Source organism: Myxocyprinus asiaticus, chromosome 14 (genome assembly GCF_019703515.2).
Source record: "Myxocyprinus asiaticus isolate MX2 ecotype Aquarium Trade chromosome 14, UBuf_Myxa_2, whole genome shotgun sequence".
Classification (NCBI taxonomy): Eukaryota; Metazoa; Chordata; class Actinopteri; order Cypriniformes; family Catostomidae; genus Myxocyprinus; species Myxocyprinus asiaticus.
Window position 1 is genome coordinate 28,048,707 of NC_059357.1, and position 13,253 is coordinate 28,061,959.

Consider the following 13,253-nt stretch of genomic DNA (forward strand, 5'->3'; position numbering starts at 1 on the left):
GTTGAATGCTGAGCTGTAGTCTACAAACAGCATTCTCACATAAGTGTTCCTTTTTTCCAGGTGGGAGAGAGCAGTGTGTATTGTAGATGCAATGGCATCATCAGTGGAGCGGTTGTTGCGGTAAGCAAACTGCAGCGGGTCAAGAGAGAGTGGCAATACAGAGCAGATGTAATCTCTGATTAGTCTCTCAAAACATTTGCTGATGATGGGGGTCAGAGCAACAGGACGCCAGTCATTTAAACAAGTTATTTTTGATTGTTTTGGAACAGGCACAATGGTGGATGTTTTAAAGCATGTGGGGACTACAGACAAAGAGAGGGAAAGGTTGAAAATGTCTGTAAAAACACCAGCCAGCTGGTTCGCGCATGCTCTGATGACGCGGCCCGGAATGTCGTCTGGGCCCGCGGCTTTGCGGATATTCACCCATCAGAAGGATCGGGTTACATCCGCTACAGAGACGGAGAGTGAACTAACCTCTGTAGCTTCGGCCGCGAGAGCTCTCTCCGCGAGGGCGGTGTTATTTACCTCGAAACGAGCATAAAAAGTATTTAGCTCATCCGGTAGAGAGGCAGCGGTGTTCATGGCGGAGTTTTTATTCCCTTTAAAGTCCGTGATGATGTTAATTCCCTGCCACATGCTTCTAGAGTTGGTGGTGTTAAACTGTCCTTCAATCTTACTCCTGTACCGGCGTTTTGCTGTTCTGAGGGCATAACTGGCTTGTTTATGCTCCTCCACGTTCACGGAATTAAAAGCGGAAGTCCGCACATTAAGTGCCGCGCGAACATCACTATTGATCCAAGGTTTCTGATTCGGATAGATTCGTACAGTTCTGGTTGGAACGACGTCCTCTACGCACGTTCTGATGAAACACATTACGCTATCAGCGTAAAGCTCGATGTCGTCATCAGAGGCGGACCGGAACATCTCCCAGTCCGTGTGATCAAAACAGTCTTGTAGCGTAGAATCTGATTGGTCCGACCAGCACTGGATCGTTCTGAGGGTGGGTGCTTCCTGTTTCAATTTCTGCCTGTAAGCGGGCAGAAGCAGAATGGAAGAGTGGTCCGATTTGCCAAATGGTGGGCGGGGGAGGGATTTGTAGCCATCCCGGAATGGAGAGTAGCAATGGTCCAAAACCCGGTCCCCTCGTGTGTTGAAACTAATGTGCTGGTGATATTTTGGTGCGACTGATTTTAAACTGGCTTTATTAAAGTCCCCGGTCACAATGAACGCGGCCTCAGGGTGCGCGGTTTCCTGCTCACTTATAATCCCATACAGTTCCTTGAGTGCCCGGTCTGTGTCGGCTTGTGGGGGGATGTACACAGCAGTGATAATGACTGCTGTGAATTCCCTTGGTTGCCAGAATGGTCGACACAGAAGCATAAGAAATTCCAGATCAGGAGAGCAGAAAGACTTGATAGAATGTACGTTCCTCTGATCACACCAGGATTTGTCGATCATAAAACATACACCACCACCTCTGCTTTTACCTGAGAGGTCTTTCGCTCTGTCCGCTCAGTGCACGGAGAACCCCACGGGTTCAATGGCTGAGTCTGGAATCTCCGCAGACATCCAAGTTTCTGTTAGGCAGATAATGCAGCAGTCCCTTGTATCTCGTTGGAAAGAGATCCGCGCTTTCAGCTCGCAGAGCTTGTTATCCAGAGACTGAACATTTGCCAGTAGAATAGTGGGTAGCGGGGGTCGATTTGCGCGGCGTCTTACTCTGATGAGAACGCCGGCTCTGTTTCCCCTTTTCCTCCTGCATTTCCGCGGCCGTGCTGCCCAGACAAAGGGCTCCGCTTGCGTGTTTGTAAACAGCGGGTCGGCATTGAGGAATGTGAAGTCTGGTTTACGGTGTGAGATTGCTGAACCAATGTCCAAAAGTGTTTGTCTGTCGTAGACAATAAGGCAGACAACATCCAAGACAAAAAACATAAGAATTGTGAACAAAACAAACAAAACATTACTATTTTGTGTCGGAGCTCGCAACGCAGCAGCCATACTCGGCGCCATCTTGGCATACTGAAATGTATGTCTAGTTTAAATTTGGATCTTCGCTCCTTCTACACTCCAATAGGAAACCACAAAGGAAGAGATATACAGTATGTAAAATTGTGTTGAAATAGAGTAAATATATGAGTGAAATTGAGTGAGGCTCCCTTTAATCAATACCGTAGTTCAGACTAAAGGAGATGATGACAGACAGACTCTATTTATGTATGCCAACAGAACATTGCACAATCAAGAGTCTTAATGGTAAGATTGCGAGATTTGTCTTGCATGCATGCTTTAAATGAGAACTTAAAAAGCTACTTTTAGTTGAACTACAGTGAAGCCATTGATACATTTGCAAAACCTCTTCCAGCATTGATCCACAATTTAAGCCTTTAAATGAAGGCAGGCCACCCCACTGCTCCTGCTCAGCACGATGTCTCCAGCAGCAAAATATGGGATTTTTACCGTGATTGATTTCACATAAAATGGTTTAAATGCATGAGATAATGTAGTGCCAGAACAAATACTCACACTGAAAGTGATTTATTGTGATTTCCATCCTTCGTATTTAAAATCTGAGACTCATTCTTTTTTTATATTAGGTGCTGCTAATATCACCAGTAGCTGATAAAATAAATATATGTTTTTTTTAAACACCAGCTTTTTTGAAATTACACAGATGGTAAATACAGTACTCAAGTGCAGCTTAAAGGTTAGTTCACCCAAATATGAATATTCCAACATCATTTAATCACCGTCATGTTGTTCCAAAACCCATTTGACTTTCTTCTGTGGAACATAAAAGGGGATGTTAGGCAGAATATTAGCCTCAGTTACCATTCATTTTCATTGTATGGAAAAAAAGATGCAATGAAAGTCAATGGTGGCAGAGGCTAGCAATTTGCCTAACATCTACTTTTGTGTTCCACAGAAGAAAGAAAATGAAATAGGTTTGGAATGACATGAAAATGATGACACAACTTTATTCTGTTTGAATAATCCCTTTAACAGCATTTATATATATATATTACTTAAGATTACTTAAAGGAATATTCCAAGTTCCATACAAGTTAAGCTCAATCGACAGCATTTGTTGCATAATGTTGATTACAACAGAAATTTTTTTGACTTGTCCCTCCTTTTCTTAAAAAAAAAGCAAAAATCTGTGTTGCAGGAAGGCACTTAAGTTAATGGGCCCAATAAGCATTACAATAGTGTACAATGGGACTAAAGGTAAAAGGCACATTTGATTTAATTTTATCCTTACACACTAAACAGCAAAAAAAAAAAAAAAAAGTACCAAAGTACTTCCCTTAACACCTATTTGTTGCAAAACATGCAACAAACATGCTGCAAAACATTCCTGATCCATGACATCATTGCGAGCAATGTCTAAAGTTTAATTTTGATGCAATTTGATCTAATATTTAATCATTTTTAAAATTGTGCAAATGTATGTAGATAATGAGAATCCCTGAAATTATCACATTTATTTAGAAACAAAATACTTATTTGTAATTTTCAGTTTTGTTAAAGGTCATTAAATCAAAAGTTTATTAATAACTGTCCAGTGAAAGGATAATATTTGCGGTAAAAATCCCCCCTGTTGCAGGGGCAAAAGGCCCCCATAACACACATTGTTTTTCTTAAGTGGGGCGAATAGATTTGTTATGAAAAATGTTCAAAATGGGCTCACATTGACTGATCACTATACAATGGAGATTCATTTGTTCATAGAATACTTGACATGTTATAAAACGCCAAATGTGACCGAAATTAACAGAAAATGGTTAAACCTTTTCTGAAGTGGTTATTTTGAAAAAGCATTATCAAAATGTGTTAAAAAGCATCTTGCCTAACTTGACAATTTTTGCCTTATAACTATTGTCCCTATATTTACACGATATTCCTTTAACCCAAGTGTGGGGTAAAAGGCTCCCTCACCACCTTTTTTTAAAAGAAAGTATTTTAATCAAAACAACCTTCCGTTTTATAAATATATCTATATATATATATATATATATATATATATATTTCACACAAATGTTGTTGCTCCATCAATATTAATTAAAAATACATTTTATTTTTTATTTTTTTATTTTTTTCAATCTTGATACACTTTGTGACCTGAAAAAAGGCACATTTTCCTTAAAATCTGCCTTTAGCCCTGTTGTATCCTACTCACTGTTTCAAAAGTATAGCCACAAGACATAAACATTATTTACAGTTGCAATCGAAATTATTCAACCCCCTCCCGTTGTAAGCAAAAATGTATTTCTATGCAAAAAATGCAATTAAAAATAAGCTGTCTCAAAAGCTAATAGAGGAGATTATTTCATTACACAAGAAAGGTCATGGCTAAAAGTACATTTCCAAGGCACTTCAATTTCCAATAGACAAAGTTGGCAGCACCATTCATACATTTTTTAAATATGGTACAACAGCAACCTTCTTGGGGTGTGGAAGAAAGCAAAACTTCACCAAGGGAAATGTTGACTTGAACATTCAAAAAGTAATTAGGAAAGACCTGTGGAGTCCTGGAAGAAGGTTTTATAGACGTATGACACTAAACTGAAAATGAGTTTTAGACCCATGGGTCAGCAGTATGTCTGGAGTAACATGACAAGGTGATGACAAGAACGACACCATCCCCACAGTCAAGCATGGAGGTGGGTCAGTCCTGTTATGGGGCTGCAGGAAACAGCTCTCCTGACTATGTGACTGACTCCATGGATTCTTTCAGGTATCAAGCCATTTTTGCATGAAAAATGTGATGCCTTCAGTGTGTAAATTGAAGCTCGGTGATCACTGGACTTTCCAGCAAGACAATAACACCAAAGATACATCCAAGCTGTCCAAAATCTGGTTCAGGGATAGGTTGTGGAATGTCCTTAAATGGCCCTTTCAGTCCATCATTAAAATCCCATTGCAAACCTTTGTTGGGATTTCAAGGAAGCAGTGGCAGCACAGAAACCAAAGAATGTCAATGAGCTGGAAGCTTTTGCTCATGAGAAATGTGTAAAAATTCTAATAGAGAGGTGTCCGAAGCCTGAGAACACTTACCTGAAACATTTATTTGCTGTTATTAAGGATAAAGGATGCTCCACAAATGATTGACTTTGGGGGTTGAATATTTTTGACATGACATTTGTGGAGAGTAATTTTTTATTTTAAAATTTGGGTAAACTGAACTCTTTGTTCTTGAAATCACTCAAATGTGTATTAAAAACTTACTTTGACTGTTTATTGAGGTTTTAGTTGATGTGTTTTAATTCACATCATCAGAATATATTGCTGGTCAGGGGGGTTGAATAGTTTTGATTGCAACTGTATGTAAAAAATTTTAGTTTGATAAAATCGCTTACTAACCTTTTCTGTGTAAGGTTATATCCAATATACTTCAATATCTTGATGATGTAACGCTGTAAACCCTTAATAACCGTAAAAACAAAGATTTAAAAAACATTACCTCTAAAATATTATACAAGATTTAACAGAAGTGCTTTTATAAAATTAAAAGGATCACATTTCTGCCTTTCAACCCTCCAAAAATTGGCCCCATTTTGCCAGTGGCAGAGAAAGAATAAAAACACGACTCTTTAAATCATTGGATGAACACAATGTACTTCTTGAAGAGCTACAGCCTATATTCAAATGACAAAGAAACAATTTTCATCATAACATGGATTTCATTAATTCCATCAGTAAATAAAATTTCAATAGTTCAGCTTGTGTTATTTTTTATTATTATTATTTGTATTATTATTTTTGTGGTAATCAGCATTATGTCACAAATGCTGTGGATTGAGCTTAACTTGTATTGAACCCACAATATTCCATTAATATTCAATGTGTCAGGCAGATGCCTAAAATATAATTTAAGACATAATAGAATGCTATAAGCAGTTCCTCAGTAAGCTAAATGCTGTGTAATAGTAATCTCTAACTAATCTCACTAATCCTCTTTCTTGGATGTTTAATTCTTGGTTTGTTCTTATCTTTTTCTGTTTTCTCTTTTCTTACATCTCCCGTTTATTTTTTATTGATTAGTCTGTCTCCATCAGTAGTGACAAAATTCCTCTTGTGATGAGAAAAGAAACACAACACAAAAACAAATGCATGCTTAATTTAATTGACGAGCAAATTGGATTTTCAGTCTTTGCAGCCAGGTTTATCAGTGAAAGAGCACTGCTGTGTAAAGCTATGGCCCGGCAGTGTTTATGAGTCACCGAACGGCCCTCTGTTTGAATTATGTTTGAAGGAGTCTTAAAACTCTGCCTTGCCTGACCTTCTCACACACATTCAGATTCTAGGAGATGAGGGAGGAATGGGACAGTGAAAATCATTCTCATGGTCAGTCACATATAGGCACACAACCTGACAAATGAAGCACGTTTTGACTGTAAACCTTTCTTCTCAATTGTAATGCTTGTTTACTATACATCATCTCTTGTAGGTATGACATGTCAGGCTCGTACCTCGTATACAGAAGATGAAGTATTGTGGGGTCACCGTTTTCTGCCCGTCATGTCTCTGGAAGAGGGCTTTTTTCGGGTGGACTATTCACAGTTCCACAGCACCTTTGAGGTGCCCACGCCACCCTACAGCGTGAAAGAATATGAGGAGAAATCTTCACTCTCCTCATCCCTGCTCACTCCGTACCATGAGCGAATGTACTCTGTGGACTGCCTGGTAGCAGGTGACGAAGTGGCTGGTCCAGGAAGTGGTAGCACTTCTTGCAAACTGCCAAATAAACTCCAGAAAATGAGCTCATCTGGCAGGGAGGATCTGCAGAGGAAGGTGTTGCGTCTGAGCTCCCAGAAATCAGAAAAAGCTTCAAGCACAGGGGACCTTCCTCTTAAACTGCAGCGCCTTGGATCCAGTCCTGGCCAGAGTGACGGGGAGACACGTTTCCACCTCAAAGCCCTAAAGGTGGAATTCCAGACCATGGCCATGTCCACTGGAGACCTCCACCATAGGAGTTTGCCCCCCACCCCCGCACCCATCCCCACACATGCCCCTCCACACACAAATATGTCCTCCAGTAGTGGGCGGCCAGAGGATAACCTGCCTGCCAAATTACGGAGGATGAATGCAGATCGCTAACCTGAAAGTGCATTTGGAACATTCTCCTAATCTGAGACCAGTTTTAAATGTTAATTCACAATGGTCAAGATGGGCATGGACAACTGCTCCGAGGTAAGGAGCAAAAAATGTTTTGTAAGGAACTGAATGAGGACTCTTGGTAAGAAGCTTTCCTGACTGCACTTAATAGAGAAATAGTAAGAGTTAGATAACTATTAGAAAGCATGAGAGATGGAATTTTAGTTTTTGTCTGTTTTTGTTTCTTCGAAAAAGCACAAAACTCCAGCTGATAGTACTATGATTTTAATTCTTTAGCTGTTTACTGGTGGCTAAGGTCATCCAGTGTGTCTCATTCACACACTTAGAAATGTCACAAATTCACACTACGATTACAATATGTGCATGCCTACTTCTCTAGTTGTGTATTACACAACCATCTCTTATTCATAGTTAAAATGATTAAATTCTATTTATGAAGCAACAAATCAGTGTCTGTTTTTTGGACTCTCTCTGGTCATGTAAATTGTGTTTAGTGTGTTAAACGGATAGTTCATTTTATTCAAAAGGAGACCGGCGGGGGCCTGGGTAGCTCAGATGAGTAACCTCATTGTGGTCCCGATAAGTGTTTCTCGATCTCATTGGGGCGCGTGGTAACTTGTGCGTGGATCGCGGAGAGTAGCATGAGCCTCCACATGCGGAGTCTCCGCGGTGTCATGCACGATGAGCCACGTGATAAGATGCGCGGACTGACGGTCTCAGAAGAGGAGGCAACTGAGACTTGTCCTCTGCCACCTGGATTGAGGTGTGTAACCGCACCACCATGAGGACCTTCTTAGTAGTTGGAATTGGGCATTCCAAATTGGGAGAAAAGGGGATACAAATTTTTTTTTTAAAAAGGAGGCCGGCACACTGCTACATATGCTCCCATGCAATTTAACCTTGTGCGACCCCGCGTACACATGCGTGGATGTTGTATTTTGGCTTCGCTATATGCAACGCATAATTTAAATTAATTTAAACTGACTGAACTCAGTTCAGGAGACTCTGTGCTGTTAGTAAAGGGATAAAATTTTGACGCAAAAAGTCATGTGACAAAACAACATGGCGACAATCACAGTGGAGTTTGTCTTTGGGAGAAATGGCAACAAAACTACATCTGGTAAGAAACCTAATTATGTTTAGATTAGATTCTCGAGTTTCATCCGATGTGCCATTTTTAACATTTGAGCAGTTTATCGCAAAACGCCATGCTGCTACACTAATGTGTACTTTAGTGCATATATTCCTTAGAAATCCTATATTTACTGTGCATTTTCACATTGAGAATCAATGGGTTCATTCGAAAGCTGAAAAATGTTGCTTTCAAAGGCTTTATATGGAGTTATGATGAAAATAAGGTGCATTTCGAATTGTTCTGAGAACAGTGCAGACAGACAGCACACTGAAGGTTAAGTAATTCACTAAATAGGGAGCAAGGGAGCATCCTATAGCTCTGTATACAGCTGAGTGCAGTTGGAAACTCTCAGAGAAGACCAGGAGACTCAGGTAAAGCTTCAGCAGGTTTCTTTATTGTAGAAGTTACGAGAATCAGTCTACACATCAGAAGGTGTTGTCTCGTGCTGCAGTCATCAAGTCTTAAACTTGATGAGGCATATATTGTATTTGATAGGCATTCAGGGGGCAGTACTTCCAGGTGGTTACAAAGCATTCAGGTGAAACCAAAGCATCCAATGGGTGAAGAATCTGAATTCTACTAGCCCTAATCCAATTAGCATAACTATATCACTCAGGCAGCGTCATTATCATAGAAATAAGGAAAGGTCCGCACCTATGGCATTGCATTTACATTTGACTCAGACATTGACTGAATAAAGAACAATGGCTACCAATTCACAGAATAGGGCTGGGGCTCCTAGAGCCATCACAGGCAAAAAGGGGCTAGACCTAAATATCTTGAGAAACATGTCTTCATTCACATACACTCTCAGACAAGCGGACTAACAGGATATAGCCATCGGGAGATAATCTTACAGAATCGCGATACCAAATACCTTGAAAGCCCAATACAATGTGCATCACTTTAGTTTTTCATGTGATGTTATATGAAAGACAGTAGACCACCTGATCTTATAGTGACACTTAAATTTGCAATCCCACAGTCCCCCCCTTTGAGAGTTAATAAAAACTTTCACATAAAGTAAATTTAAACCTTCAAAAATCCATCCTATGGGTATGTTTGGTAACATAAGCCCAGTCTTATAATCTTGTAACTTTAAATAGTTACAGGCACATATTACTTTTTCTGTGTCTCAGAGTCAGGTAAATGTAAAATAATCTATGGATGATAGTTGTTTTCAAAACCGTAATTGCTAAACATTTACAACAATGGGTAGTAACATGTTGAATACACTACATGATGACACAGAAAATCATGTAGCCCAGAAGTGGAAGCACTGAAGTCAATGAAGCTAGAATAATCGCGAAGTCTTGTGTTCAATGTCCTCTTGACTGTCAACATAGATTAATCAATTCTTCTGAATTTGTTGTCTTCAATTACTTAAGAAGAATGTACAAACAATAAAAAAAACATCTAATTTAAATCCTCTAAAAACATAAGTCACAAAAGACATAGCCAGTGAGGAGTGAGTGACTGGAACATGCTATAATGTAACATTCAGGACTGTGAGTGTACTTAACCAGTTCCCCTCCAAAACATATTTTGATTGCAATTGCAAGAGTCTTTTATCTTTGCTGTAAACTTTTGGAGAAATATAAGCACTCACAGTCCTAACAGTTAGTTCCTTAGCAAGCTGCTCCATGAGTTTGGTGTAAAGGGCAAGGGTTGCTTCAGGACTGTAAGCAGGCTATATAGGAGCTGTGTAATGCCTTGCATTTCTCCTAATATCTTTCTGATCTTTCTTCACTCTTTCATGTAATGTCCAGGTTTACCACAGTAGTGACATCTGCCCTCCCTCTTAGGACATTTGTGGTGTTGTTTACCCGCTGTGTTTGCCTTATGCAAGGATGCTGCTGCAACCCTTACTTTTGCTCAAACATCAGAGTCTCTTTCCCAGGTCGCCAATCTGCCTAAGTTAATTTGTAAAGTCTCATTAAACCATGTGAGATCTAAGATAGGTAGTGCATTTCTATATTCTGACAAAAGGCCATCAAACCAAGTACAGACTAGTGGTCCCTTGTCATCTAGAACCTTCTCAGAGGTTTCAGCTATACCACGAATATACTGTAGCCGCTTGACAAAACCTTTCAGTGTACAGTTTCATCTTTCTTCTGTACACAACTACAGACACTTGACCAGTCTACCTTCGGCTCAGTGATGTTCCTTAACACTCTCAGTACTCCCTCTTGCAAGTCTTCTTTACTTGCTTGCTGAAACTCAGAAGTATCAACAGCAGTTTCATAATCATTAAACTCATAGAGCTGCAATTTTCTGGATAGTACTCTCCTAAAAATTTGCATGTGCTGATGGCAAACTTTGAGAAAGTCTCTCTATTGTCTGAGGACCTAAAGCTTTGTTGACTGTTTGTATTTGCACCATGGGATTTGCAAATAGAACAGTGTTACCCTCTTCTACTCCTCTTTGAGCATTTATTCTTGCTCCACACACTTCAACAGCACTAACTGTTTTATCAATCAATCCAGCAGTGTCATTAATAGATATTCCATTGTGTTCTCTACATACAGACTGTAAATCAGGATAGATATCATCTGATAATGCCTTTTATGCTTCCCTTCCGAATACAAGCACCAATACTTTTTTGCATTCTTCTATGGACCATACTTTATCTGGATGAATTCCAAATTTCTTTGTTAAATTCTATCTGACTGACTCTGTCACTATTGAGTCCATGTGTTCTCCTAACTTTGATTTGAATTCATTGTCTGTCCATAAAGGGGTAGCTAGTCCACCTTTCTCAGTTGTAGGACTTTGTCTAGCATTCTGGTTAACTGTAGTTAACCTTCTCTGGCACAGCAGAGGATAACCAAATTGTTAAAACCACCCCTAACTGTTGTTAAAGTCATATGGGTTTTAAACAATTAGAGGGTAAGTAAATTATGACAGAATTTTAATTTTTGGGTGAACCATCTTTTTAAATGAATATTACAGGTTCAATACAAGTTAGACTCAGTCGACAGCATTTTTGGCATAATGTTGATTTCCACAAAAATTTATTTCAACTTGTCCTCCTTTTCTTAAAAAAAAAAAAAAAAAAAGTAAAAATTGAGGTTACATTGAGGCACTTCTTTTAATACGTATGTATTATTTGAGCCGTTTTAGGGTTTTAGGGTGTACAGCTTTACATCATCCTGGCAACAAATTGGATATAACTTTACAGAGAAAAGGTTAGTAAGCAATTTTATCACACTAGAATCATGTTAACACGCATATTGTTTTTGTCTTGAGGCTATATGTTTGAAACAGTGATTATTTTAACTTTTACGGATTGGCCCCATTCACTTCCATTGTAAGTGCCTCACTGGAACCCAGATTTTTGCTTTTATTAAAGAAAAGGAGGGACAAAATAAAATGTAGTCTAAATAAAATGTTGTGGTAATGAAGATAATGCCACAAATGCTGTTGATTGAGTTTAATTTGTATTGAACCCAGAATATTATTTTAAGTATACATATCTGGTTATAATGTGACAAAAATATAGCCTTACCTATCTTCAGAATTTAGACTATAAACCACTCTATTGTGTGTTTTTAATCACATAAAAATCCTTGTGTTAATGTCATTATGTTGAATTAATAATTTCATACCAAAAGTCCAAACAGCTTGTTCATTAATTATAGCTAACTGTAGAATCTTCTTTTGGAATTAAAAATTAATGCATTTATGGCAATGTTTAATGGCCATCATATTTTGCCAATGGCAGAGAGAGAACTTACGCAACAAAGAGACAACTCTTTAAATCATTGGATGAACACAATGTACTTTTGAGCTACAGCCTACATAAAAATGATGACGAAACAGTTTCCATCAGAACATGGATTTAATTAATTTCATCAATAAATAAAATTGTACTAGTTCAGCTTGCTGATGGGGATGGAATCATTAGGCTGGTGACATATTCAAATTCAAATAATATTTCTGTCACCTTACTGGCTGTTGCGTGGGGTGAACTTTCAATGCTGTAATCATTACCCATGGTGAGAAAGAAACACATTAAATGACCATTTTGTCTCCAAATGATCTATTAAGACCTTTTGCTTTGATTGGTTGAGAGGATAATCATTATGTGGGTTGCTGGTGATTGAAAGAGACGTGATTGGTTGACAGAGTAAGTATTTAGAGGAGTCATCAGGTCAGACAAGAAGGGATGAGTCAGGCACTTCTGTGAGACCACAGAAAGAAAGAAAGAGGTTTTAGCACTATGGACAGGGCTCTATGATCACAGTCTGATTGAAGAGAGTGTGTCCATTTAGTGCTTCTGCTCAGTAGAAAATAAGTGAGCATTGCTATAGTGCCCTACAAAGAAAAAAATGCAGTAACAAGGATACAACATGAAACTGAGAAAAATGGCTTCAATCATTTTTGATTATCCAGCCAAATGTGGATTATAAGATTGTCAGGGGTTGAAGCAGAGGCAGGACCCAAATGCAGAGTAAAAGGGAATTTATTAACAAAAAACAAGGCAAACAAATACTACCACATAGGGGAAAACACAGTCACAGCTGGAAACCAACTGAAGCTGGGCTGGGGGCAGACCAGTTTTGTCCAGGAACGACCGGAACCAACAGATAGGAAACTGGACCAACTAGAGACCAACATGAAACAAAATGAACTGGCACTGGACAGCACACACGAGCAGACTAAAATAGGGAAGGAAATCAAACAGGTTAATGGGCAGGGCAGGTGTAACAAATTAACTAATAATGGTCAAACAAGTAGGTGGGGTATGACGCAAGAATGAGAGACACATGACAATTCAGAAACAAAACAAAGCCACGTGCGCTCACAAGACACAGACACCAGAATGGCACAAGCGCATATCGCCAAGACAACAGGCAACATGCACTCATGCCAACCAACAGATAAGACAAGAGAATGCATGGCAATGCTAACAAAGAAATGCCATTCATTTTCACACTAGACAAAGCCTGAGCGTACATCGTGAGGCAATCACCAGGCGATGCATGCAACAGACAACAAA

General features: G+C 39.1%; 1 protein-coding gene across 3 annotated transcripts in view; it reads left to right on the forward strand.

Moving 5' to 3' along the window:
- Positions 1 to 13,253, forward strand: part of LOC127451836 (G protein-activated inward rectifier potassium channel 1-like) — an 84,687-nt gene that overhangs the window by 41,768 nt on the left and 29,666 nt on the right. The window contains exons 3-4 of one of the 3 annotated variants that reach the window (XM_051716810.1): positions 6,299 to 6,345; positions 6,449 to 6,500. The exons of 1 other annotated variant lie outside the window; for it this stretch is intronic. In XM_051716810.1, the coding sequence (XP_051572770.1) occupies positions 6,299 to 6,312 (14 nt within the window). In that variant the 3' untranslated portion in view covers positions 6,313 to 6,345; positions 6,449 to 6,500. Of the gene's footprint in view, positions 1 to 6,298; positions 6,346 to 6,448; positions 7,554 to 13,253 lie in introns of those variants that run through there. One more of the 3 variants, XM_051716808.1, reaches the window with a different exon arrangement.